General features: G+C 54.7%; 1 protein-coding gene across 1 annotated transcript in view; it reads right to left on the reverse strand.

The window, feature by feature from the left end:
• CACNA1E (calcium voltage-gated channel subunit alpha1 E) overlaps nucleotides 1-27,249 on the reverse strand; it is a 96,173-nt gene that overhangs the window by 8,461 nt on the left and 60,463 nt on the right. Inside the window, exons 24-45 of the mRNA XM_053950042.1 lie at nucleotides 26,689-26,818; nucleotides 26,116-26,175; nucleotides 25,750-25,856; nucleotides 21,802-21,813; nucleotides 20,348-20,444; nucleotides 19,098-19,258; nucleotides 18,566-18,703; nucleotides 17,848-18,049; nucleotides 17,487-17,651; nucleotides 16,887-16,997; nucleotides 15,334-15,417; nucleotides 15,127-15,252; nucleotides 14,884-14,949; nucleotides 13,091-13,182; nucleotides 12,776-12,941; nucleotides 12,444-12,571; nucleotides 5,452-5,548; nucleotides 3,643-3,748; nucleotides 2,151-2,258; nucleotides 1,555-1,655; nucleotides 1,179-1,285; nucleotides 519-627 (exon numbers count right to left, since the gene is read on the reverse strand). Coding sequence (XP_053806017.1) covers nucleotides 519-627; nucleotides 1,179-1,285; nucleotides 1,555-1,655; nucleotides 2,151-2,258; nucleotides 3,643-3,748; nucleotides 5,452-5,548; nucleotides 12,444-12,571; nucleotides 12,776-12,941; nucleotides 13,091-13,182; nucleotides 14,884-14,949; nucleotides 15,127-15,252; nucleotides 15,334-15,417; nucleotides 16,887-16,997; nucleotides 17,487-17,651; nucleotides 17,848-18,049; nucleotides 18,566-18,703; nucleotides 19,098-19,258; nucleotides 20,348-20,444; nucleotides 21,802-21,813; nucleotides 25,750-25,856; nucleotides 26,116-26,175; nucleotides 26,689-26,818 — 2,473 coding nt within the window. The remainder of the gene's footprint in view (nucleotides 1-518; nucleotides 628-1,178; nucleotides 1,286-1,554; nucleotides 1,656-2,150; nucleotides 2,259-3,642; nucleotides 3,749-5,451; nucleotides 5,549-12,443; nucleotides 12,572-12,775; nucleotides 12,942-13,090; nucleotides 13,183-14,883; nucleotides 14,950-15,126; nucleotides 15,253-15,333; nucleotides 15,418-16,886; nucleotides 16,998-17,486; nucleotides 17,652-17,847; nucleotides 18,050-18,565; nucleotides 18,704-19,097; nucleotides 19,259-20,347; nucleotides 20,445-21,801; nucleotides 21,814-25,749; nucleotides 25,857-26,115; nucleotides 26,176-26,688; nucleotides 26,819-27,249) is intronic.

Raw genomic sequence — 27,249 nt, forward strand, 5'->3', positions numbered from 1 at the left:
ACGGAGATATATCGAGATGTGTGATATATAGAGATGTGTGATATATATAGATATGTGATATATATATATACACACACAGACAGACAGGAGGCCAGAGAGGGCTGCTCCTGCTGGACACAGTTTGACAGCTTGGCTGGGGACTGGGGACGCCACCACTGACAACAAAATGGACACGAATCTGAAAACATCAGATACCATCACTCAGCACGGGGTAACCCACTGACATGAGTGCTCAGTGGAAAAAATAGCCTGTGGAGAGAAGGATATTTTACTGCAGGACATTGGTCACGGCTCTTGCCCCAAAAGCACTTGTGTTGCCTGGCCCCACGAATCAGGGCAGGATGGCTGTGTCCCCAGTGCCAGAGGCGAGGGACAGGACATCCAGGGATATTTGTCCCCTGTTTTGGATCTGTGCGTGACCCAGCAGCTGCCATCCCTGCACTGTGCTCACTCCCCACACCTCCCCGTACCCACCAGCATCCGTGCTGGGGCTGCAGAGGAGCAGTGCATGACTTTACCAGAGACTGGTGCTCCTGGAACTGCTCCTGGGCCGGATCCATGCACGCCAGCTGGAAAATCTCCTGTGGCGAAAGCGGGCTCAGCGAGGGGAACCCGCCTCGGCTGCTCCTGCAAACACAGCCCAGCTTCAGGGAGGCCACGACCCCTGGGATCACCTCTCCTGCAGCTCAGAGCTGGGGAGCCCTGTGCCTGCCCCCCCAGGCTGCTGAGACCCCTTGTTTGAGACAAACATCAAGTTCCCTGGAGAGCTGAAGTGGTGCCCCAAGGCAGGAGAGGACACCAGTGTCCCGAGTCCTGCAGTAGCAGTGGGACATCCCAAGAGCAGTGACAGAAACCCTTAACACCTCATTCCCAGCAGCCAGGGTGCTGGAATTCCCCAGTGCACTGCTCAACAGCTCCTGGGGTCCAGCTTCACCCTGGGTGAAGAGTGCCAGGATGATCCTGCAGGAAAAGCATCCACAGACCCCTGGCCATCCCCTTTTCCCACCTCAGCTGCTGCTGGCGATGCTGACACACACCAGGTACCTGGAATCCTGCAAAAGCTTTGTGCCAGATTTCTCCCTGCTCCTAGCAGCAATTTAACCCTTTCTACAGCCCAGTGCCAGCTCCAAGAAGGAAAGAAGGGCTGCGGGAACAGAAAAGTGACAGGCAGCACTCACAGGCCCGAGAGGGTGTCCTGCTGGAGGTACGGCAGAGCCTTGGCATTGGAGATTATTTCCTGCGGCAGAGAGGACGGCTCCATGCGCTGGAACATCGGGGCATTTTTCTGCATTGAGGAAAGGAAGGAACTGAGCCTGTAGGAAACGTGGATGAACATCCAGTGCTTCCCCAGCCAAGCTCCCACCACTGGAAAGAGGACACCGTGCTCATGTTCCCTGTCAGGGACTGAGGATGATCGCAGACACGCCTTGTAGTCCCCAAACCCTGAGCTGTGCTGTTGCTTTCATCCCAGCTGGCTGCACGTTTGGGCTGGCAGGTGGTGGGAAGCAGAGAGGGTGATCTGAATGTCCCTGTCCTGCCCTGGCTGAGCCTCACCTGCTCCTCCAGCTGCTGCCGCTGCTTCTTTGCCTTGCTCTGCTTGTAGTAATCCATGATCATCATGGCTGCATATATTTTCCCAACAGTCAGGTCAGAGGCTGGGAGCATGAGAGGGAACAAAATGGGGTCACTTGTGTCATAAGAGAAGTCACCGACGTGGATCTTGGGAAGAGCCCTGCTCTGGGATACCCTGGTGACCCTCAAACTCTTCTCACCACTCCAAAAGAGAGAGTGCTGAGCACCCAGACACTCCCCATGGTGATAAAATAGACGAAGATGGCTTGAAATCATTATCATCCTAGGCCACAAAGGCACACATCCTCATCATATCATCAGGTGTGCTCAGCCTCCCTCCCTCTGCTCCAGAGAGGATTCACAGGAGCCTGTGGCTTTGGCAGGAGTAGATCCCTGCGAACTGGGTGGTTTTCCAGAGAGTTCCCAAGCAGGCAAGCAGAACAAGGCAGAACAAACCCTTTGCCCACCTCTCCCCAAGCTGGAGATGGGTCTGGCCAGTCCCCACCCCCCTTTGGGAAGAAGTTGCTGTGGGGATGAGGGGAGTTTGAAAGCAATGACAGCCCCCCCCAGAGACTCACTTTTTGGCATGGGTACCAACAGGTCAAGCATCTTCTGGGACAGGTGAGGCCAAATGGTCAGAATCTCCTTTTGAAGCTCAGAGTCCAACTGCTGCCAATCTGCACCACCTTCAACAGCAGGGAGCAAAAATGGCCCACACGCATCAAACCTTGGCACCAGGGTCCAACCAACGCCCCTTCCCCATCCTGAAGTGAGGTTCCACCTCAGCATCCATCTCTCTGGGCTGGGAGGGCCATCTTCCCTCAGCGAGCCTGGTCTCCTGCTCCCACAGGGAAACTTTCCTACCATCCCTTCCATATGTGCCTCCATCTCCCCATCCCCTGCCCTCCCACTCAAAGCTGCCACCTTCAAGCTTGCCTTGGGTCCGTCTCTGCAGCTCCAATCCTACTCCAGCCCACACACACCTGCTGCTGCCCCACTTTCTTTTTGCTGGTGAGCAGATCATGTGCCGGTGGAAGAGCAGCTCCACTTGGTAAATCCTGAAATGCTCGGCGAGGCTGTGCATGCAGAGCAGAGTTCTCTGGCCAGGGCTTTGCTGAGCTTAGGAAGGCCCTGGACCATCAGAAGCTGTCAACGTGCCCTAACGGAGCCACCCAAGCACAGGGCAATTTGGGTGAGCTGTAGAACACCCAAATCTCTGCTTTGTCTGGAGGGGTTTGAACCTATCCCTGTTGTCTGAGCACTGGGCTTTGGATGACATCTTACCCTGGGCTGGGTTTTCTCCCAGTAGCTGAGCTGTTCCTAGAGGAGGTTTTATTGAAAATGCCATGTTTCTGCAGGAAGTTTTTGATCTGATGAATCACTGCCTTTCCAGCAACAACAACAAAAGAGGTTTTCCTGCTCTGAACATTTTATCTTCCCTGAGAGACAGAGAAGTTTCTTTTCCCCACAGCCTAAGGAAGCCAAGCACGTATTTTCCATCCTTGGTTTGGCTTCTTACACGGGGAGGAAGGGCAATTCTCTCTCTCCTCCATTGCACAGTGGACATCAAGCTGTTTCTTTTCTCTGGAAACAGCTTCTGATGAAGAATTCTCTACCTCTTCCCTAAAAAGATAGATGTTTTTTTTAACAGAAAGTGGCAGAAATTTGCCTGTTCAATGTACTTGCTCCCATCCGTGTGCATCCAGGCTCTGGATACCAAATTAGCTGTGAGGAACTCAGCCCAGCCAAAGAGAAAGGGACTTTTTTTGTGAGGTGATAAGACAAGGAAGAAGGATTTTGAGCTGAGTGAGGGTAGATTGAGCTTGGATATTAGGAAGAAATTCAGAAGGTGGTGAGGCCCTGGAACAGATTGCCCAGAGAAGCAGTGGATGCCCCTACCCTGGGAGCGCTCAAGGCCAGGCTGGATGGGTGGCGGAAGGTGTCCCTGCCCATGACAGGGGGGTGTAACAGGATGATCTTTGAGGCTCTTTCCAACACAAACCCATGCTGGGATTCTACAAAAGGACGATGGGCACTCTGCAGAGTGCCCCTCTCTGCCACAGCCTTTACCTTTGGCAATTTTGATGTCCAAGGCCGTGCGGATCAAGGCCATGAGGGTGGAGGTGAAGTGGACTGTCATGTCCTCAGCCACGGGCATGTTCATCAGCACCAGTCTCTGCGCAAGAGAGAGAAGAAAACAGCGGACGGAAAACAATATCGAAAAACACATTGACCAGGCTGGAGGAAAAGAAATTAAACATTAAACAAAAGGGGAAAAAAAAAAAGAATCAAAATTAAAAAAAGAAATAAATAAAAGAAAATAAAAAGCAACAAGGAGTGTCAAAACAGCACAGCCAAAAAAGAAGGGCAAGGATCACCCCACCACCCCCCCACCTCCCCGGCTCCTTCCACCCCAGGACGCCGGCTCACTGCCTTCCAGGGCTCCTCCTGCACCCCAGGAACGGCCCCTGAGCCCCCCTCCCCACAGCACCGGGGCTGCCACAGCACCCCCTGGCACTTTTGGGAAGACACACCTGATCCGTCAGGGATGCGGGCATGTGGGATGTGCGGGAAGGGGAGATGGGCTCAGGTTTCCGTTCCCGGCTGGTTTGGCTTTCCAGCTCTCAACCCTTCCCAGCTGGGGCAGGGGAGAGGAGGGTTCCTAACCTTCAGGGACTTCAGATCAGCTGGATTCCTCTAGCATGCTACATCCTGGCACTCCCTTTTTGCGTCTTTCAGAGATGAAGTTTGCCAGCACATGCAGGGGGTCCAAATTATCCATGGGTGGGGAAGGGAAAGGAAGGGAAGGGGAGGGTGGGAAAAGTGCAGAAGGAAATAGAAAAGGGCAACCAAGGCAGGTTAGACACGCCATGCTCCTTCCCCACCCTGGCAAGGCGGGGTGCAAACCGAAGTGACCAGATCCACTTTCCAGAGAGTATATTTTGCTTTGTGAATACCTTGGGTCACCCTTCCCTGCCCATTCCTTTTCACCCAGCTTCTCACGTCCCTTTCCTGCTTTCAAGGCTCCCTTTTTCCCCCTGGAAAAGTGTGATGGTGGATGTATGCTCATGTAAACAAACACGTGAGAGCCGGAGAGAGTGGAAGCACGATTGGAAGTGTGCAGGAATCCCTTTGTGCTAGCCCTGCTAAAAGGCCAAGAAAAACCCTAATTTCCTCCTCGACAACAGATCCTCCTATAGCTCTGGGTCTTGTCCTGGCAGCTGCTGCCCTCAGAAAGCCACGAAGCTCCCACAGCACATCCTCCATGGCTTCCCATGCTCCTCATCCATGCCTACGCAGCTGGGACCTGACTGACAGCCACCACTCCGGGTAGGAGAGCTCAGAGCTGCCTTTGGAAGGCCCATGGCTTTGCCCTGCACAAGCCATCCCTGGGGTAGCCCACGCTGATGGTCCTGGCTCCTCAGGCACAGCAGGCCCGCTCCTATGGGATTTGGGATTTGTCCCCACTGCCCACCTGTTTCCCATCTCCATGCGCTTCTGCACCGGCTGGGATGAGGATGGTTCCAAGCCCCTGGGCATGAACTCCTGAGGACATCTCACTCTGCTGAGTGTGCTACAGGGCTGTTCCTCACCTCACCTCACTTCACCTCCTGCAGCCCTCCCACCTCCACAACACTGCTGATCCTGCCTCTCCTTTTCCCCTCGGAGCTGCGAGCGAGCACAGCAGCGTCACGTGTGTGGGCACTGGAGAGCAGCCAGCGTGGCCAGGGCTCTTGTGGGCACACCGGGCTCCCCAGGAGTGAGCCAAACACATGTTGGACACCCCAACAACTCCCCAGCTTCCCCGGCTCCCCACCTCCCGCAGGTGCCCCGGCTCCTGCTGGGCTCTAACCCCCAGAGAAGGAAGGGTTGATCTACCTTATAGGCCACTTTGGAAGGACATCTCTTGCCGAGGCCTAGCGGTGGTGACATAAGAGTCAGCATTTCATACATCTCAGTGTAATGGATTCGGCCACTGCTCATGGAGGGGGAAGGGGAGGGAGGGAGATGCAGAGAGAGGAGGCATTCCCAGAGAGCGGAAAAAAACGTACGAACGAAAAATAGTACAGGAAAAAACAGGAGAGAAAGAAAAGAAAAGGAAAAAAAAACAAAACAACAACAAAATAAAAAAAAACAAACGGACAAACAGGAAAAGAACAGGAAACCCGTTAATCAAGGCAAATCATACATGAGAGACTGTCCTGATGTGGATTTATAGCACTGCTCACACAGACCCAGGAATGCTGGCAGAAAGCGACTCACCCCTCTCCTCTCTGCTGCTGGCCTCAAGCGCCTGTCTTGCTACCAGCCTGGGACGACTCCTCTGCTCTGAACCCCTCTCCTAAAGCCCTCCAGCAGCCCCCACCTCGTCCCACAGGTTCCAGGGCTGTGTGCGAGTGGTATAAATCAGATACACGGCACTCGAGCCATGGGTTATTTGAGATAAGGGTGCTTTGCACCACGGTGCTCTGTGGCCTCTGGAGCGTCTTCCCTCCCGGGGGGGGTGCCTGGTAGTGCTTGGCATGGCCACCTAACCCATAGCCAAAGGCTGTGTATCCCCAGCTGGTGGGGTCTATGCAATTGGGAGGCAGCATCTTGCATAGAAGGCAGTGGGCCAGGGTCACTTGTCAAAGGAAGATGCCCAGTTGCTTCCGTCTGGCTCTGCAGATGGACCACTTTCCCACCATGCACTAGTGCAAAAGGCATGCTGAATCGGCTGGAAAAAAAAAAAAAAACCAGGAGGAAAAGTTGGGCATGCCATGCTCCCGCCCTGGCTCTCTCCCACATGCGGCTGCAAGTTCCACCAGGTTGGAGTTTAAAGAGTCTCAGCAGAGGCAGCTGTTTGGGCCTTCCAACATTGGGGTTTGTTTGTGTTTCCCACGGGAGCAGTTAAGGCAGGACCCCCCCCTCCCTGCCTTGCACTCCTCTGCTCCATGAGGAGCTGCCTGGGATTGCTGAGCAAGGAATGCCACCAAAATCGGGCCAGCCGAGGCTGCCCTCTGCCAGGCTGGGGTAGCTGGGCTGTGCCTCCCTCTCTCTGCACGTCCACATCTCCCAGGGACCCTGGGCTTGGTCACCTCTTCTTCCCCTCGTGCCAGGCCCCCAGCCTGCACTGCAAGGTTCAGGACGGTCACTGGGCTGGGGCAACCTCGTGACACCAAAGGCATCGACCCTCACTGCTGGACACGAGCCCATCTCAGCTGGGGTGCCCTGTGAGAGAGGGCACTGCCAAAAAATTAAGCATCCTCACGGGATCTTGACTTCTTCCCTAGGATGTGCTGAGAGCAGTGTGGAAAGGGGAGATGAGGTCTCCTCTTCTCAGGGTTTGGAAGCAGCCCCCTGGTCAGAAAGGCCTCTATCAAGATAAGTCCTGACATTTCAGGTGTGAACAGAACTGGTGACAAGATCTCTTTGGGGTGCAGGCACAGAAGGGGCTGGGCCAGTCATACCCAAAAGATGGTTGATAAGAACTCTGGAGAATGATGAGCAGGATGACCAAGAGGAAATATCCAGGAGTCTGCAAGCAGCACCTTGGCAGGGCTGGATGAGCACCAGCTCAGGGTGAGATGACTAAAATTTTCATGCATGAATTCAGTGCAAAAAAAGGAAGCAAGAGAGTGATCTTCCAGCCATCCTTCCTGGCAGGAGGAATTTTGGGGAACCCAGCACAAAACAGGCACTGCCCTTCAGACTGAGATCTTCCTCAAAACAAAGGAAGAATGGAGTCCATGAAAGGAAGACTTTGCCTCAGTGACCAAGAGGGATCACATGAGACCTGCACACTTTGCTGCTCCTCAGAGCAGAGATCTTGGAGCTAGAAAGCAGCACAGCTGTGCCCAGACACCATTTCCTCACGGAGTGAAGCACAGGCAGGCACATGGAATGACATCCATCTGAGCAGGATTGATGCCTTGTGCAGGCTGACCTAGAACAGAGATTAGATGGAGCTAAAAAATAAAGTAGGGATTTATTAAAGGCCTCAATGGATCCACCTTGGGCAGCACAAGAGCCCAGCCAGGGCTACACCCAAGATAGACCCAAAATGGTCAAAAAATGGACCACTGGTCACGGGGTCTCTCACATTTCTATAAGTTTTGGTCCATGTGCATATCGGAGTTCATTGTCCCATTCCAGCTCCAGCCCATGAAGTCCCACCCTTCTTGTTTTTCTCTCTCCAGCCCACATTGTTTGTGCTCTTGGGCCTGAGATTTGGATCATTTGTGCTTGGTGCCCAGCTGGAGAAGGAATTGTTTTGTCTCCCTGCTCTGTGCAGAGAGCTCAGCATCCCCTCATGTGAAGGTCAGACCCACACACTAAAGCAGCACAGAATCTGAAAATAGAAAAGCTAAAACCTGAGGCATCAGGATGACTCCCAAGAGCTGGTCCAAGCATGGGCACACCCAGGATGGGGGATCTGACCCATCTATCCGTGTCTGGACAGAGATGTGACCCACAGCTACAGCACAAGGTGGCCACCAGGGATTAAACCCTGTAAAACCACCAGGAATTAATGGCTTGACCCTGAGAGAAGCCTGGGAGTGGCAGAGGAGTAAACGTGGGAGACAGGACATGCGTCCTCCTGTGATTAGGAGATAAGTACTGTGCCACACAGGCTGTTAGGAAGGGAGCAGCAGGAGTGCTGTGAGAGTAGATTCAGAAGAGGTGAAGTCCACAGGGATATTATCTGTGGAGCATTCACCCGGCAGGCAGGGCAGGCTCATTGAACTGAAAGGTGTGCAAGCTGACTTGGCGTTTTGGGATCTGGCAAGATGCAACAACCACATGGATTTTTTTTTTTTTAATCTTTTGGGAATTGTTCCAGGGCAATAGGAACACCTGAAAATCCCATGTTCTTGAAATATCTCCTGCACAGGGAGGAGGACCGAGGCAACACAAGGCAGAGATGGGGATGGTCTCCCCCACATGACAACAGAAGCTGTTCCCAGTACTCTTTGCTTCTGCCTCTTCTTGAGTTTCTTCATCTTCACTGCTCTGCCATCCACAGTCAGCAGAAATCCTATTGCTCTGAGACTCCTTCTTCCAAGGAAGCATTACAGGTACCCCTCTGAGCCCCAGGTGATCCAGCTTAGGAGAGCAGCATCTGACATGGAGCCCTGTTGAGAAGGGCTCAGCACTCCTCCCGGAGGTGTCTTCTGCCTGCAGGGACCTGAGCAGGCGTCCTCAGCCAAGCTGCCATCTTCTGCCAGGGATGCAGCAGCAGAGAAGACTGGAAAGACTCCAAGAAGCCCTTCCTGGAACAGACAACCCCATCTGAGATTCTTGCAAGAAATCTCCTGCTCCTAAATCCATCTTCCTACACGAGGTGACCAATCATCCGGGCCTTGTGTTCTTTGTGCTGCTTTGCCTCTGGCAAAACCGTCCCCACGTCCAGCTGTGGAGGGTGACAGAGCTGTCCCAGGGGTGGCATCTGTAAGGAAAGCCTTTCTGATGTTTCCAGAAGGATGTGGTGACTACACCATGCTGCAGCAAGGAACCCTCCTCCTCTGCAGAGGCAAGAGCAAGGGCTGGGGTTGTCTGAGTTCCCTCGTGCACCTCAGAAGCCGTGAGGGATGCAGAAGGAAGAGCAGGCTCTGTGATTCATCCTTTCGTGCCATAGGCACAGACAAAGGCGTCATGGCACTTCAGAGAATGCGGCAGGAGAGGGATTTTGCTCAGCTGTCACCCCAAAATAAATTTTCTTAAAAACTCCTTCAGGTCAGAGAGACACAAGGAGGCCAAATCACTGCCCTGGACTCATGGCCAGGAGCCAGGAACTGAGCTCAAGGAAGAGGAGCTGCCAAGCTCCAGAGGTGTGCCCTGGTGTTGCCATCTCCCAGGCAGATCCAGCAAGCTTTGTGCAAGACTAGCAAGAGTCCTGCTCCTCAGAGATGTGATTGTTTGTCCTCCAAAGCGCCACACTTGAGGACAGGGCTGTTGGGTACAGCACAGCATCCCTCAGGAACAGGGGTCACCCTGGCCTCCTCATCCTCCCCCGGCCCTCACTGTCCAAAACAACAGCAAAGTCCCCAACATCCTCCAGCCTTTGCTCCCTCCTTCCCTCCTGAGGAGCAAACCCTCCCAAAAACCTCGTCCCACATGAGGTGCTTTGAGGAGTCGAGCAGGGACAGTGGCATTTGGCCTGGCGCCCCTCGGGGCTCTCTGCACCGGTGGAACTGGGGTGGGGGGCTTGCTGGGGGGGCACAATTTGTCAAAACCCACCCCAGGAGGCTCTGAGCCCCCCCCCAGCCCCACTGATGCCTCCCCCAGAGGGGAACAGCTGCTGGCTCTGGGAGGCAGTGGACCTCTTTAAACTCGAAGGAAAGCAACGTCAGGGGTCCCTGGGGAGGCGCGGTGCTAGTGGAGCGGGGGAAGGAGGGGTGGATGGTGTGTCCCGTGGCCAGGTTGTGGCGGAGGACTGGGAGGCAAACCTTGCACGCCACCCTGTAGGGGCAGTTCTCTCCTAGGCCCAGAGGAGGCGAGATCACCCGTACTAATTTGTACATATCCTTATACGAGATCCTGCCGCTGCAAAGGAAGCACAGGTGGGTTAATAGGACACTGAGAGGGTGGAGGGGAGGATGGAGAGCTTATCGGGGGGATGCTGGGGCCATCTGTGGGGCAAGACCCCCAGCAGAGCACAACTCTTCTCCTTGTGGCTCTGTCAGACCCAGAGAGGAGAAAAAGCTGTGAGCATCAGCTACCGTCTTTTCCACCATGAGAGCTGGCTCGTATCTCCTCACACTGTCCTATCTTCACCCTGGAGAAGGACAGTTTTGGTGGTGGACACCATCCCGTGAGCCTTCCTCATTGTGCCCCTGACCCCTGCGCCTGGTGGGAGAGGGCTGGGATTTTAGACACAGTGAGCCTGCAGCTTGGTGGAGTTCTAACCCAAGGAGTTGTGCCCCATCACCAGAGCCCCTGTCCTCACACAGCCAACCCTCTGAGACCCACGAGGTCCCAAGTGAGGTTGGCAGCTGAGCCACTTGTGCCTCCAAGATCTGGGGAACCTGAGACAGGGAGGGATAATGTGACCAGCTGGGGGCTGTGGCACCTGGCGCACTCCAGTCCTGTGCTCTGGCCACCAGCCCAGCTCTGCCAAGGGTGCACATTATTAGAAGCCATCCTCCCCAAACACACACCCCCATTCCTCCCACAGAAGCACATCTGCCCAGAGCCGGTGCAGCCATCCCAGGATACGGCCGTATCCTCCAGCACCACGGGAACGAGGAAGCAGCCGAGGCACAGAGCTGGCAGGAGAGGGTGCAGGATGCTGAGCTCCCCACTCCGCTCCAGCCCAGAGCCCCTGGGGAAGCGTTGGGGTGGAAGTGCTGAGGTGCAGCTGCTGCAACCTCCTGGGCATCCTCGGACAAGCTTGGAGGGAAACCACGCGGGGAGGCAAAGAGCGGCGTCACCGTCCTACCCGGCGTCTTTGCCTCTGGTTTCTTTCTCCTTGCTTCTCTCCCATCCCCTTTCCATTGCTGGCCAGAGATGAAGAACCAACCAGACCCCAACCATCTGGACAAATCCCATCCCTGCTCCCCCCTGGTGCTGGATGCTCTCCCCAGGAGAGCTCCGTGTGATGGTGCCGCTGTTGGGATGTGGTGGGAGCTGTTGGGATGTACTCACCCGTTCCTGGCCCGGCACCGGGGCCAGGGCTGCCACCACTGTCTCCCGTGTCCCCTAACCACTGGCTACAAGCGTGGCTTGCTCAGGAATCAGAGGGGCACATGGCATGGACAGGACAGCTCAGGCTTGTTTTACAGTAGCTCCCGGACACCGAGGCCACCATCGTGGGCGATGAGAGGGAATCAAGTGCCCAGCATGGAGAAACCCTTCCCAAGAGCCACCCCAGAGCGAGCAGCTGGGTGCTTCACTGCTCCACCTCCTCTCCTTTCTCTGGTTGGAGCTAATATTGGGCACAAAAAAATACCTTGGCTGGGGCTGGTCTCCTGAGGGCAGGACGTGGAGGCAAAGAGTCTCCAATAGGAGCATGTGGGGTTGCCAAGGCCAAGAGCTAAGATGGCACAGGCTCCCTGGCAGTGGTGGATCGCAGCCCCAAGGAGTCCCTGGGCTCTGGAAGGGGCCACACAAGGTACCCTTGGTGGTGCTGGGGCTGAGTGAAGGGCAAACATGTTCCCAGAGCTGCCAAGGGCATTGCTCTAGGGATGCTTGGGACCCTCCAAGGAGGAGGAGCAGTGGAGAGCAAGGCCTCTGCAGCAGCAGCAGGAGGAGCAGGGCCAAATTCTGGCCACCCAGGGTGTGTGTGGGCCCTGTGAGCCCATCCCACTGCTGGGAACAGGCTGCTGCCTCCAAACAGGAGCCCTGTTCTCCAAAGTCCTCATCAGCAAGGGCAGGAGTGCAGCAGCCAAAGCCCTCCCATCTCCAGAGGGGTGAGTGGGCTGGCCAGCACAGAACACAGCTCCCCAAACAGGCCCCAAACAAGGTCCTGTGCAGGTGGTTTGGCAGGAGCCCAGCAGATCCCCACGGGAGGGAACAAGCCCCGCTCAGCCCTGCTCTCATCAGGAGCTGCGGGGGCTGGGGAGCAAGGGATGCAGCCAGTCTCAGGGCAAAGGCTCCCAGCTGGTGCATGGGGACAGGAAAGGAGGCTGAGGGGGATCTGCCTGCTGGGCAGGGAGAGGAGGAAGAGCAGGAACGTCCAGCACTCAGGATGAACACCCCACGGCAAACTGAACATCACCCAAAGACGCCTGTGCCACCAAGCAGTACAAGAACCAGCTGCTGTGACCACGGGTGACAGCAGCACATCCCTGACATCACTGAGAACTACACTTCCACTAGGAGAACACAGAGACCCTGGTTTAGAACCAGCTCTGAGAGGTTGCTTGGGAGAGAAGGAGCTGGCTACATACCACGCTGCTCGGTCGTACTCTGCCCAGATCCGGACAAACTCATCCAGATGGTGAGGGCCCAGGATGGAGGAATCCCGTGTCAGGTATTCAAAGTTGTCCATGATGACGGCCACAAACAGGTTGAGCATCTAAATCAAAGGGGGAAAAGGCAGAGAGAAAGGAAATTGAGGGGAGAGAAGGGAAGGGAGAGAGCGGGGGAAGGTGGGGGAGAGGGAGCAGAGAAGGGAAGGGAGAGAGAAGAAAGAGTGATTGTGGGAAAGCGATGGAAGATGACCTGATGGCTGGGGTGCTGAAAAGGGGGATCCCCAGAGCCCTCAGAGGAGGCAACTCACCAGGAAGGAGCAGAAGAAGATGAAGGACACAAAGTAAACATAGGCCAGGTCAGTGCCGCAGCGCTCATTCTCGTTCTGCCCGGACGTCGCCGTCGTGTCTGGCTCGCAGCCTTTGCCCTCCAGGCAGGACAGCATGATCTCCTGCCACGCCTCTCCGGTGGCACTCCTGTTACCAACACAGCCCTGTCAGCTGCTGTCAGCAGCTCGTGGTGGCACGGGACGGAGTCAGGACGTCCCCAGGAGAAGCCTCATCACCCCCTGCCCAAATTAAACGCATCTCTGGCAGGTGGAGGAACATTTTCCATGGCTGCTCACCTGAAGAGGAGCATGAGGGAGCCCAGGAAGCTGCGGAAGTTGTTGTGCCGGTTAATGTGGCTTTCCTCATCTAGTTTGATATTGCCAAAAACCTGCAGAAGGGAGAAAAAGGGCTCAGCTCTTCAGGCAAGAGCTCATCAGCCAGGGAAGCAGCTGCCCGTTCGCATTCCCATCCTTGAGAGCACTCCAGGTTGGGTTGGACAGGGCTCTGAGCAACCTGATCTAGATGAAGATGTCCCTGCCATGGGGTTGGACAAGGTGGCCTTTAAAGTCCCTTCCAACCCAAAGCATTCTCTGACACTGTGATTGCTCGCAAAGTACCCCAGCAAACACAGGCTGGTGCACAGCCAGCGTGCCAAGGAGCTGGTGCCAGGCAGCCATCGGGGAAGGAGGCTCTCCTCTCCTTGGCAGGGATTTGCTGTGGGTGGCAAAGGCTGCAAGAGGCTCAGCTACCATGGAAACAGGAGCATGGAGGGCCTGGGATCAGCTGAGTCCAACCATTCCACATCCATCCCTCGATGCTATCTGAGCACCGCATGGCACCCAGCGACCCCAGCTACGCTGGAGGTGCGGGGACAAAGTCCCACCGTCCTGGGCCACACTCCTGGACACTCCCAGGAGCTTTTCCCTTGGTGGAGAACTGGTCTGTGATGCTGGGGTCAGGCACAGCACTGCAAAAAGGGTGGGGAAGGGCTCAGGGAGGGAGGGACAGACCCCACCATCCCCAGGTATAAGAGAGGCAACAAAGATCAAACAATGGACAATATTCTGACAACAACCCTCAGCCAAGGCTGTGGTAAGACATACCGAACATTCGTAAAGTGCCTCAGATTGGAAATATGTGCTGTTATTACTGTTAAATATTTATTCCCCTTTCCCTGAACCTAAAAATACACCAACTGCAGAGTATTTTTTCCCTGTACAGGTTTTTTGGAATGTGTAATTGTAGAATATTTTCTGCCTCCAGCTATTTTGCTCAAATAACGCCCACAGACTTTACTGCTTGGGGATTTGTTCACAATGGTGTTAAAAAAAAAAAGTTAAAAAATAAATCTAATACTACCAGCCGGCAGGGAGGGGGGCTGAGTCAGATGGCGGCTGTTTAGAAGAACACCTGGAGCCGGTGCCGAGGTGAGTAGGACAGGGTGGCAAAAATCAGCCACTGGAAGATCCTAAACAGCAGAGCTGCCAAGCAGCACAAGCCAGGGGCCTCTGTCACCCCAAAATGAGGCATTGGGTAGTGTGGCAGCTCGTCGGGCAGCTCCACATCCCCAGTGCTCGCCGTCGAGGATGCTTTGTCATATCTCCAGCGTGGGATTTAGTCACAGCAGAGGCGAGCCAGCCCTGCAGCACGTGCGGGGCTGAGGGGTTCAGCTCACGTGCCTCTTATTCACCAGCTGCAGCCCGTGAAACTGAGGCCTCCCCGTGCTCTGCACACCCCCAGCAGCTGGGAGATCACGGCAGGGCTCGAAATGTGAGTGCCCGAACAGACCGACAGCGGTGCAGCTGCAGGGACAAGATGGATGGCAGGCGCACAGCTGAGTCCCCAGGGCCACATCCCCAAGGGGACCAGTTGGGAAGGCAGTTGTGCAGCTTGACTGAACAAGCCCATGGCAGTTTCCCCCAGGGCCCTGCAGCTCCCAGAGGAGCTGTTCCACCCTCAGCACCCTCCTGGCACTGCGGCTGGGTGCAGCAATGACAGGCAGGCACAAGGCTGGCTCCTGCGTGCAACACTGGGAACACGCTGGTGTCACTGTCTGTGCCACAGGGACGCACGGACACGTCTGTCTCACCTGCATCCCAATGATGGCGTAGATGAAGAAAAGCATGGCAATCAGCAGGCAGACGTAGGGGAGTGCCTGCAAGAGAAGCAGACGAATCATCTCATTATCACAGGTCCAGCCCCAGAGGAGTACAGAACTCACAGGTGAGCTGTGCTGGTCCGTCTCTCCTACAAGGCCGTGGCAACAGCCTATATTTGGGAGCAGCACCACATCCCTGTGGCCTGGGAAGAGGCCAGGGCACATGAGACTGACCTTGAAGGACTGCACAAACGTCCAGAGCAGGATGCGGATGGTGTAACCCTGGCGGAGCAGCTTGATGAGCCGAGCAGCCCGGAAAAGCTTCAGGAAGCTCATGTTGAAGCTGCTGGTGTTCACCAGCTGGGAGGAGATGAGAGGGTCAGAGGGAGGTGGGAGCTCCCACCACCACCCCACAGCCCACTGCTCCCAGCCCTGCTTCACCTTGGTGTCCGTCAGGATGATCTCTGTAATGCTGCCGATGACCGTGATGAAGTCAAAGATGTTCCAGGTGTCCCGGAAATAATTCTGCAAAAGAAAGAGGGAGAGAGGGAACGGGGATTTGAGCTCAGGGATGGCAGGTCTGAAGGTGCTGGGCCACGGGCCAAAGCTGCTCATGGCCAGCGGTGGAGACCTCGCAGCCCATTTGTATGCAGCCACAGTCCGGAACACCATCCTGTGTCTGAGACAGTGGCAGACCTGAGCATGCCTGCAGCAAGCAGCTTTTCCTGGGAGATGATTCATGCATGCAACACACCACCCTGGCAAATGGGAGCAGGAAAAGCAGCCACAGCCTAGGTCAGGCTGCAGCAGCTCGCCACATTGACCCTCACGGCCAGGAGGCTGCTTTGCCCTCCTCTTCACAGACACCAGGACACATCTCAGCCCCTGCTATTTGTGCAGCAGTGCGGGAAATAGTAAAAGTAAGATTTTCAGAAAGCTGTAAAAGCAGGTCTTAGAAACAGAAAGAGCAGAGGAATTAGAACCATCTACAGCTGCAAAGTCTGAATGTAGAAAAAGTTACAATAGTACAGCAAGCAAGGACATGAAACAATAGCTTGAGTTTTAGGCTTGGCTAAGACAGACCTTAAGACTGCAGAAAAATATGCCTAACAAGATAGTAGAAGGTTTTACGCCTAATAATGGTGTATTGTGTATTGTTAATAGAGAGCAGAGGAGCAAGCATTGTGTGAAGCAGGTGTATGTGTGCTTTTAATGATTGGCCAGAACAATTGTCTGTAAGCTTTGGCAATATGCTACTGGCTAGAAAGTTTTTTAAATGCTCTGTAACAAAGATACCTTTGGCTGTTGTTGGCAAGATGTGAGCTTTTGCCATCTTTCTATTGTCTCAACCCTGTGATGAGGCTGATGCTGCAATAAAGCTCAAGGAACGAATCCCAGAATCCTGTCCTGTTCGTGAAAAACTCCAAACACACAGCAGCTGGCACAAGACCAAACGTGACCGTGACTGGTGCTACTGGGAGCAAGGAGGGTGGCTAGAAACCCTCCTGATAGTGGACTTTGTCTTCCATAAGCAGCAAAGAATAGCTGAAGAAACAGCAATCCGTGGTTTCAGATGCCAAATGAGCAGCTGGGAGCTCGAGGACTGTGAATCCATCAGGGAGGTCTCACTGCTGCTCAGGTACAGCCAAAGGACAGACGTGCACCAGCACGTCCTGACTTGTGGGGACAAGGGAGCACAGCCACCAGCCCATGCAGCAGCAGTGGGCTCTAACAGAGCAGCAGCACAGAACATGCATGGTCCAGGCACAGAGCATGAGGCAAGAAGTAAAGCAGCAGTGTGGCTTCTTCCACCAGCAGCATCCAGCACTGGGAAGTGCAATGAGAACCAAAGGACTCCAGCCCAAAAGCAGCTCTCAGGCCAAGATCCAAAATAAGTAACAGCAACTTCACATTATTAACGCCTTCCCTCTGTGATCTGTGCACTGCCAAAGTGCAAATTAACACCCTCATAAAGAACAGGAGCAGGCACTCACCAGGAAGCCAAAAGCGATGATCTTGAGGACGCACTCCAAGGAGAACACCATGGTGAAGGCAATGTTCAGGTACTTCAGGGCCAGCTCATAGGTGTATGGAGCAGAATAGTACTGGTGGAAACAGAGACAGCACTAGCCAGGAGGGGGTCTGCCAGCCTCATGGCTGATGACTGTCCCGGCACAAGCCTGACATGGCCTATGTTTGCTGCCCTCGCTGCCTCCAGAATTCCTTCCTTTCCTCACCCCTCCCTCGGGACAGGCCTGTGATGGTCCATGTTCCTTGCCTTGGGGGCCTCAAGAACACCTCCTCCTTACTCTCTCCACCCCTCTCCCAGGACAGATGCCACTTCTTCTAAGAAGGGAGCACAGAGGAAATCCAGATCTGCCTACAGTAGTTAAAGAGGTCTAAATAATTTGGGTAATTTCTTTTAGAAAAGGTGCTACCTCCACTTTGGCTCCTGTATTGTTTCACGTGGATGTGCCCAGAGAATTTACACACCTCAAAGCATCTCCACAACCAAAATTCCCTCTGCTCCCATCCTGATTGTTCCTATTATACTCCAAACAAAGAGGACAGCCTCCCTCTGAGCACCAGCTCACCTTCATCATGAGCACCACGGTGTTGAGCGCTATCATGGCCATGATGGTGTACTCGAAGGATGGGGACACCACAAAGTGCCACACGCGGTACTGGAAGGTGTGTCTGTTCTGGGGCATGTACCGCGTCAGGGGCTTGGCGCTGATGGCAAAGTCAATGCAGGCCCTCTGCAACAAAATAGCACCCATCAGACCCCCATGGACACCTGGGAGGTGCTGGTGGCTGCCACAATTCTTTCCTCCATGATCTGCGAAGGTAGCTGGCTCATGGGTTTCTCACCTTTTCGATAGCAAGGGAGTTCCAAGCTCCCAAATTGCTAAAAACCCCATGGAAATGTCCTTGTTCCCCCTCCCCAGACCATACCTCGTTCTTCTCCAGGCTGCACTCCTCCATCATTTTGTCTCCTTGCTCTTGGAACGTGATGATGATGAGAGCCACGAAAATGTTGACGAAGAAGAAAGGGAAGACCACAAAGTAGACGACATAAAAAATGGACATCTCCATGCGGTTGCTGCGGCTGGGCCCACGGTCCTCCTCCGTCACATCCACCGAGTGCTGCAGCACCCTGTGGGCAGAGAGGTGAAGAAAAGCAACCAGGGATACATCCAGCACTTCCAATGGGACCCAGCTCTGTCTGTCCATGCTTGTATAATGACCAGATAAAGCTCTGTCCTAATGTGCTTTCAAGGATGACACTTTTAAATGGCTACAGCTTGTTTTATGGTGCTTTGCCATGTCCCTGATGGAAAATGGATCTTCCAGTGCTCTGCATACAGAGAAAAAAATATTGCCCAAACTCACATGAGCATTTAGAGAGGTCCAGTCCTAATGTTATCCCTAATATTGACTTAAAATATATCTCTGGGCCATGCAGAAAAGGCATTTTCCATCATTCACTCCCTAAGGAAGAAGCTAACCCCAGCTTCATAGCGGGGCTAAAAGCTCTTTTGTGCTGGTGTAACTTTTTATTCTCTCCGCTCCCTGCCCAGCAGCTCCTCTCTCAGTCTCACTGGGTGCAACCTGACCACCCCAACAGGGTGACCACCCCTATTCAAGGGGACAGATGGAGCAGAATACTCACTGGGGCCACCCCTCGCCAGTGGACACGGTGAACAGGGTGAGCAGAGCCCAGATGATATTGTCGTAGTGAAACTCGTGCCGCTTCCACTCCCGGCATTTCACCTCCATCTTGTTCTTCTCGTGGTCCACGTAGTTCCCTCTGCAAGGTGGAGAGGGAGCAGTGACCTCGGGTTTTTGGGTTGCCAGAGTATGGGATGGTGGGTTTGAACGCTGGGGGCAGTGTGGGTGTGTGAGGGGGTCACCTCTCTTCCCGCAGGTAGAGATGGGGAGAAGCTGGATAACAACCACAAGGAAGGGGAGAGAGAAGGGGAAAGTAAAACAGAAGAGAGAAGGAGGAAAGAAGAGGAGCCAGTTAAGGGCTCTGCACCCCATAGAAGGATGGGCCACAGAACTGGGGACAGAGCTCAGCCCATGCTGTCCCCAGGAGCAAATCACGGCCAAGGACTTAAGAGGGATGCACAGCAGACATGACCCAGCACCCTGCCCTTGCCAGAGGGGTCAGAAGCACCAGAGCTACTCCACAGGGCACCCACATGCAGTCCTTCTGCGTGTCCTTGGAGCTGTCAGTGCAGTAGAAGAACTTCCCCTTGAAGAGCTGCACGGCAATGACGGCAAAGATGAACATGAAGAGCTTGTAGACAATGAGGATGTTGAAGACATTCTTGAGAGATGTCACAACACAGTCAAAAACAGCCTGGAAGAGAGGGAAAAGCTCACCCTGGGGAACCCACAGCCCTGGACCAAGACCAGGTTACTTGCTGGGAAAAGAAGGAAAGAGCTGGGCTTTCTCCCAGGCCAAGAGCTATTTTGTGAATGAGGTGAACACCCAGAGCACCCACAGCACATGTGTAGGCACCATGCAGCCCCTGAGACAGCACCAGGGATGGATATTTGTGTCCTCTGTGTTCTCTGCAACCACGGAAGCAGACAGGGGGACCATCCTAATGATGCAATTAGCAGCACTCAAGACTAATTAGCGAACACTTCATCATTTCACATCACCCCAAATAACAAGGCAGAGCAAATACCTCTGCCTGGCACAGCAGCACGTTCCTTAGTGCTCACAGCCCTGGCTCTCACAGCACTTCAAGTGGGGATTGTCCTTATCCCTGTTGCATGATAGAGACAGGCACTTCCAGAAAGGAACTGACACAGGCTGACTCCGTCCACTGATCAGGAAGAAAACCTGGGGTCAACCCCCATGTTTCTGGGCTGCCACCCTGGCTCTCATCAATCAGCCAAACCACTTGCAGGTGAAAAAAAAATGGCTTTCTTGTTGTCATACTCTTTTTTTGTCTCTGTACCCCATCAGCTAAGGTAGGGAAATTCATAATCCTACCTGTGATGCAGAAATAATCCCATTATTGAGATGGGAAATCCCTCTCCAGTGCAGCACTGTGACAGCACAGCACACAAAACCCCGAGCTATTTGCAACCTGCTCTGGTGGGAAAGATGAAAAACTCTGCAAAGAGATTTGAGCTCTCCAAAACCAGGGCAGCCTATTTTTCAGGAGAACATCCGGGCTTTGCTCCATTTTGTCCACTCAAGCCCCACTTTCCCTGGCAGAGGAACTACTTCTGGACACCTTGCAGTGGTCCAGGCTTGCTTTTAAAAACTACCTGCACCTCCAGACATGAAGCAGCCTGAAGGGCGTTGTGGTTGCAGATGGGGCTCCTAGAGCACCCCAAAAGCTTTGAAAACAACTTGTTTATTGCTCACAAGCAAATCACGCTCCCAGAGAAGAGGAGAAGAGGATGTAAGGCAGGAGATGGAGCTCGTTACCTTCAGCTTGGGCAGTCTCTTGATGGTTTTCAGGGGCCTCAAGACTCGCAGCACACGGAGAGACTTGATGGTCTTGATATCCCGGCCCTTGTTGGTCCTGCCACGTCGGAGGGAAGCACACACACCCAAAAATGGGACAGAGAGACAATAACCTTGTAGACCTGGGTGCCCTGGAGAACTGAACTGCCAACAACACCCCCAGCACATGCGAAGACGGGAACAGGAGGGGCACAAACACTGCTGAGCTCTTAGCCCACCTAAATGCGGCCCCTCCAACACGTGCGCTGACCGCTGGCAGAGATGGAAAACAAGGCAGTCCTCTCTTTCCCAGGATTAGCACCCTTCCAGTGACCTTACAAACCCCTCGCTGTGGGAAGCAGTGCCAGGACTGGGGCAGGCAGTGCCAGGAGGTTTGCAGGGCACAGGCTTTGCTTCCCTCCTTCGGGCACACGCTGTTTGCAAATGGGGCTTGCGCAGGGTCACCACCACTGCAAATTGTTTCCTACCCATTGCAAGAAATTCAGAATAAAATGAGAGAGGTTCGCTCAGTGGGGTCTACATTGCCAGGGAAATTGTGGGTACCTCATCCCTGGAAGTGTTCCAGGCAAAGTTAGATGGGGTCCTGAACAGCCTGGTATAGTGGAAGGTGTCCCTGACCAAGGCACAGGGCTTGGACCCTTGGAAGGGTCTCAAAGGTTTCTCCACATCAGGGCTACTCTTGCCTTCACCCCAAGTCAGCTGAGGGAGGCAGAGCTTACCAGTTGAATTCTTTAGAAAAGCCCCCTCATGACCCTCATTTTTTGCATATGATGATTATTCCCCAACCACAACACTAGTTTTTTTTATTTTTTTTTTCCTTGTCTTTTAACTAAAGACTGGATCTCAGGGTGGAGCAGCGAGGTCCTGGTGAAGGTGGCACAGCTTGGATCCACCAGGCACCCTTGAAAAATGTCAAGGAAATTACTTGCAACAACAGATGCTCCCAATTACACAGCTCCTTGGCGAGGGTTAATGCAACAGGGAGTACAATAATGGGCTTAATCATTATGAGATGTAAACAAAACCACTAATTAATAGCCCTCCCTAGGAGCACAGCCCTCACATGCATGGGAAGCAACTGTACAGACAGACCTAGGACTCACTTTGCTCCTGTTTTGCTCAGAAATAGGGCCTGCATAAGGGCCTGGAGCATCTGACTGAGGGCTGGGGTAAGGGTTTGAGGGCAGCACTCAGCTGGTGCAAGCTGTCACCAAGGACACCCCAACTGCAGTGTCTGTCACCTGCTGAGGGGGGATCCCTTCAGCCCTCAGCAGTGCCTGCACAGCAGCGTGCTGCAGTCACTGAAAATGCAGCTGAGGGTCAGCCCAGGTGTGGGACAGACTGACCTCCACCTGCACCCACCCCCCTGCACTCCCAGGAGCAGCATCCCACAAGATCTTGAGCACCATAGTTACCCCAAAGCATTCCTGTCGGCGATCCAGCCCAGCAGCCACCAAGCAGCACCAGCAGAGAGAGGGAAAAAGAAAGAGAGGAGGAAGGTAAGAAAAGTGTCAGGGGAGCTGCATGGGGACCCTGCAGCAGCTGCCCATCACCCCAGACCTCGGGAGAAAGGCACGGCGTGTAGACCATGTCATACGCTTCAGCATGGGGCACACCTCCAGGGAGGGGCTCGTCCAGAAGCCCCTCCTGCCTTCCCTGCTGGAGGTTTTGGCTGGAGGGCACGTGGTGAAAGCCCTGCTGCAAGAGGAACCTGCATGGAGTGGACAGTGGGCAACAGCAGGAAGGCACACGGTCCTCCTCAGCCAAGAGTTGTGGGGTCAGTGAGCCAAAGGAAGGGGCCTCCGAGGGAACCTATCTGCAAGCCACAATAGCTCCCACCCAAATTCTGCTAAATCACCTCCACTGAGAGCTGCATTAAGAGCCTGAGCTGCAGTGCAGGATCTCCTGCAAGCCAGCAGGACACTCAATTGGACAAGCCAAGGTGGGCTGGTTGTAACCAAGCCTCTGTCCCTGTTTGAGCCAAGTCCCTGCCACGTGCACACAGAGTGCTCAGCACTGGGGGCAAAGCCTGTAAGTAAAACATTTCCTCAACCACATAACACGAAGCCCAGCCCCTGGCTGTGTGTCAGTCCAACATGTGGGAGGTGTGCTGAAAAGGTGACAATTTAACTTTGCAGCACTTCTGTGGTGGGACCTCTGCCCTGACCTGCCTCACACCAGGTTATTTTGCAGTCCTTAGGGGTCCTTCTTTCTTCCAGACCCTGGTGCCAGTGGGCACAAGGAGATGCTGCAAGGAATGAGGCCCCTCTGCTGGGTAATTGGCCCCTGCACACCAAGGGCTCTACACTGGCCACTCAGCCTCTCCACCAACCTTTCCACCACCCCTGGACCGCTCTGCAAAACTGCTGTGAAATGCCTCCTCAGAGGGAGGCAAAGGCGAGCAGGGTCTTTAGTTGTGGTTCTGGTTATTTCAGCTAATTTAATTTGAACACTTTGGAGATGTACAGCTTTTTATTTAGACTCTGTATGGATTGATGTATTAGCTTTCCATGTGGTGAGCTAAGGATGAATGGAGACAACCTCTCTCAAGGTTTGTGGCCTCCAAGGGAGCAGTGGACAAGCCACAATGGCTCACAGAGAGACAGCTTTGTGGGTGGACACTTGGTTCTCAGTGATCTAGATGTGGCACAGACAACTTGTGGGTGATGGTGGCACTGCTGAACCAGCTCAAAAACCTCCTGCTGTGCCCACAGCCACCCAGGACCCCTGTGGGAAAACCAGAGTGCAGAGAGGAGGCAAAAGGAGCAGGAAACCTGCATGGCACATCCCAGCATTCCTACTAGGAAGTGCTGGACTCAGTCACCAGCTGCTCTCATCCAGGAAGTTGCCACAGCCACTCCATGGGCATGCTGTTCCCACCCAGCACCATGGAGGAGAGGAGAAGGAGAAGGAGAAGGAAGGAGAAGGAGAAGGAGAAGGAGAAGGAGAAGGAGAAGGAGAAGGAGAAGGAGAAGGAGAAGGAGAAGGAGAAGGAGAAGGAGAAGGAGAAGGAGAAGGAGAAGGAGAAGGAGAAGGAGAAGGAGAAGGAGAAGGAGAAGGAGGAGAACATTCCCCCTGCCCTGGTCCCACATCAAAGAGCTCACGGAGGGAGAAGAAAAGTAGACAGACTGGAACATCACCACCAGAGTTTTCCCCTGGAGATCAGGAGGGAGGGTGGGAGGGAGGGTGGCAGGGTGGGATATGGAGAGCTGGTGAATATCCTGCAGCTCCCGCAGCTTTGGCAGTGCTGGGCTGCTGAGGGGAGAGGCAGGTGTTCTTATAAATGCTTTATAATGTATGAACCCATCGGAAATCACCGTGGTGCCTTTGTTCCCTTCACTGCCGAAGCCATGAGCTCATCTCCTCCAGCAGGAGCCACGCTGGAGGCGGGGCAGACGGACAATCCTGCAGGTTCACATGATAAAAAGCCCCATCCATGGCACAAGCAGCTCAGTGTCTACCCAGCTACAGCTGCAAGAGAGAGCAGGAGACACCAGTGGTTGCTGCAGACGTGCGTGGAGATGCCAAGGCCTTCTCCACGGGAAGGGCTTCGGTGCCACGACCGATGGGGGTGCTCACCCTCGAGAATTCAGCTGCCCCGTGCCCAGAGGGAACGTCCTTCCCTCGGGAAGATGGGTGGAGGCAGGCAGGTGGCAAGCAGGGCTGGAAGGTGCCGGGCAGCTTCCCCACATGCTCGGTGCTTGGTCCTGCCAGCCTCAGGGGCCACCGCAGGAATTGTGCCACCCTTGTGGGGTGAGGGCAAGGGGACAGTGAGCATTTACTGTGCCTTGGTGAGGACAGCCCTCCACCCAGGAGCAGGCTGAGCCAACAACATGGGCTCCTTCAGCCATCAAAATTCTTGATGGACGTCGCCTTGGAAGGAAAAGGCTCCCTTGTCCTCCTCCTCAAACCACTCAGTGCATCTCCAGGCTGCTGATGCCCTTGAGCCCTGCCAGACACGCTCCCAGGGGCTGTCCTGGCAGAGCAGGGATCAGCCAGACCCTGGAGATGCTCCATCCACCCTCGAGGTGGCCTGTGTGGCCTTCCAGAGGCTCAGAGCATTGTCCCCAGGCAGCAAAGCTGCCCCAAGCCCCTTCCCCATGTCGGGGTCTGCAGTCAGCCCCCTGCCCTGCCCAGGGGCTGCTTCATCCCTGTGCTGGGCGAGCTGAATTCTCCCATGCTCTTCCCAAGGACAGAGCAGGGGCTGGAAGCACTGGGTGAGGAATGGGGGGAGTAGGGTGAGGAAGGCACAAGCAACGAGCCAGAGGGGCACAAGTGGGTGAGAACCAGGAGGAGGAGCTGCTGCCCAGTCTGGGGTGAGGTGGGAGGGATGGATTACGGGCTGTAATCCATCGAGGGACCTCGTAGGCACCCCGAGAGCCCCGCACGGTACCTGAGATGTGGACAAGGCCAAGGCTCCCGTCCATGTGGCTGCCAGGCCCTCCCCTGTCACCAGCCACTGCTGCCAGTGTCACAAAGAGAGAACAAGAGCGTGACAAAGGAGCCTGAGCCTTTCCTCTCTCTTCTCCTCTCCCTTCTCGGGCACCAATGGGGCAGCACAGCCCTGGGGACCAGGGGATGCCCCTTCCCTGTAAGCACCACCTTGGCACCACACATCCCTCCCTAAGCTTACTGCACCCCCTGCCCCAGCCAGCAGCACAGGGCACATCAGAGCAGCAGGAAACTCAGCCCTGCCCTCCATGGCACGGGCACCATGGACATCCCAGTACCCACAGGGGCCACAAGCTCAGTGCCAGAGCCCAGTCTCCAAGCAATGCTCAGTGGGGACGCTGCAGGGCAAGCACACAACCCTCTCCATGATGCCTCAGAGGATGCTGGCACAAACCCCACCGGCCTCATGCCCATTCCTGCAGGGCTCCAGAGCAATATTCCCCTCAGACCTGAGGAAAAGTCACCAGCCAGGGGTACCATTTCCAGCACAAACGTGTTCAGGGGGCAGCTCCACCTGGCAGGCTGCTGCTTCTGCTGTCTCTGTGCACCCCAAGATGCATAGCAGGTATGTAACTCCAGCTCTGGCACCTTTAGGCCATTTTCCCCCTCTCTAACAGCCCCTTCTGCTCTGTTTCAAAACCACTTGTACCACCAACTTCTTCCTAGCATCTCCAGCTTGCCTTGCCTTGCTCCCTGCCTGCTTTCTCACCAGCCTCTGAAAAACAAGGAGAAACACATCTCCAGAGCAGCCCCACAGCACTGCCAGGAGCCACACCAGAAGCAGAGCAGAAGGGTGCAGAGAAACAAAATGCAAAAGAAATCAGAGTCTGGTAGCCATGACACACAGTTTCATCCTTCTTCCACCCCAGTTCTGGGAAGGCAGGGAGCTGACAAGGACAAGGGCCACTTACGCCAAGGCAAAAGCCACCAGCGCTCCCACCACCACGATGAAATCCAGGATGTTCCAGAGGTCTCGGAAGTAGGAGCCATCCTGCAGGATCAAGCCCTGATCAATCATCTGGAAGGGAGATAGAGAGAGAAAAACAGGCAGGGAATGAGCAGCTCAGACACCAAGCTGGGGGACAGGGACACTGCAGACACACCCCAGTGTCCTGGGTGTAGGTGTGGAAGCCTTGAGGCTGATAAAGGAGATGCTGAGCACTGTGGACCAGCACTGCTGAGAACAGGACTTTAAGGTCTCCACCTGGTCAATTTTGGACCAGAACTGCAAAACTGTGCAATTTCCCAGGGATGCTGCATCCTGTCAGGGCTCTTACCTTGATCACCATCTCGAAGGTGAAGACACCAGTGAAGACGTAGTCGAAATACCTCAGCACCTGCAGACAGAGGGCACAGGTGCTCTGCAGCTGCTGCTGAGCAAACCGTGCCCACCCAGACACCCAGCTACAGCAGCTTGCCTGGCTCAGGGGTAGAATGGGGTTGGTTTGCTTGTCCCAAACACAGCCTTATCCCTAAGAGCTCAGGACAGCCCCAAACCCAGCCTGTGCAAGCAGGAGGGAAACATTCCCCATGCAAATGACGCTGCTAGCCAGGATCACGTGTCCCACACCAGCGCCTGTACCAGTATCTCCTCAGTCCAAGCCACTTTACAGCTGACCAGGCATCCTGGTATCTCCTCAGGCTCTAAACCCCATGTGTGGGAAACTGAGAGTGACTCCCACAGTTCACAACGGAAGGTGGGGGGGGGGAAGTCAGATTCCACGGCACGGTACGAGTGCCACCACCGGCTGCCCTGATCCTACAGATCCTGCCCACAGATCCTACAGGGCTAAAATCCTGCGGGAGCTCTGCCTGCACTGGTGGGGGCAGCGGGAGGGGGTTGTAATCACTTTGTTGCGGTCGGAGTTGGTGAGGACGGGATCCTCGGCGGCGAGGGCGATGCTGCTGGCAGCGATCACCAGGAGGATGCACATCTCGAAGTAGCGCAGGTTCACGATGTAGTGGCAGGCCCTCCTCACCCTGCGGGGACACAGCCCACACCCCACCTGTGAGCCCCTGGCAGGCCACAGCCACAGCCCATGTGCAAAGCCCACCCCGTATTGCCACTTTCCAGGGTGGGGAGACGGGCAGCAAAGCCTGAGGAGCAGAAGAAGGGAGCCCAAGGGGTGTTTGGGCTTGTTGATGCTTCTTCTCAGCTGTCTCAGCCCCACAGCCTGGCAGGGAGAGTCCCTAAGAAATTGGGGTGCTTATTCTTCCAGGCTGCAGGATCTGGGGAAGAGCTACAAGGCAGCAGAAAACTGCAGGCAAATATAACAAACAAGGAATAAAAATCCCAGCTTTGCAATTGGCAGCTGGGAGAGAGAGCCATGAGACATGCCACAGAGAGAGAGCAATGTGGGGCTTGGGGAACTCTGTGGAAGGCTTCGGGCTTGGGGAAGCCTGTTTGGGAG

This window comes from Vidua chalybeata, chromosome 9 (genome assembly GCF_026979565.1).
Source record: "Vidua chalybeata isolate OUT-0048 chromosome 9, bVidCha1 merged haplotype, whole genome shotgun sequence".
NCBI classification, from domain to species: Eukaryota; Metazoa; Chordata; class Aves; order Passeriformes; family Viduidae; genus Vidua; species Vidua chalybeata.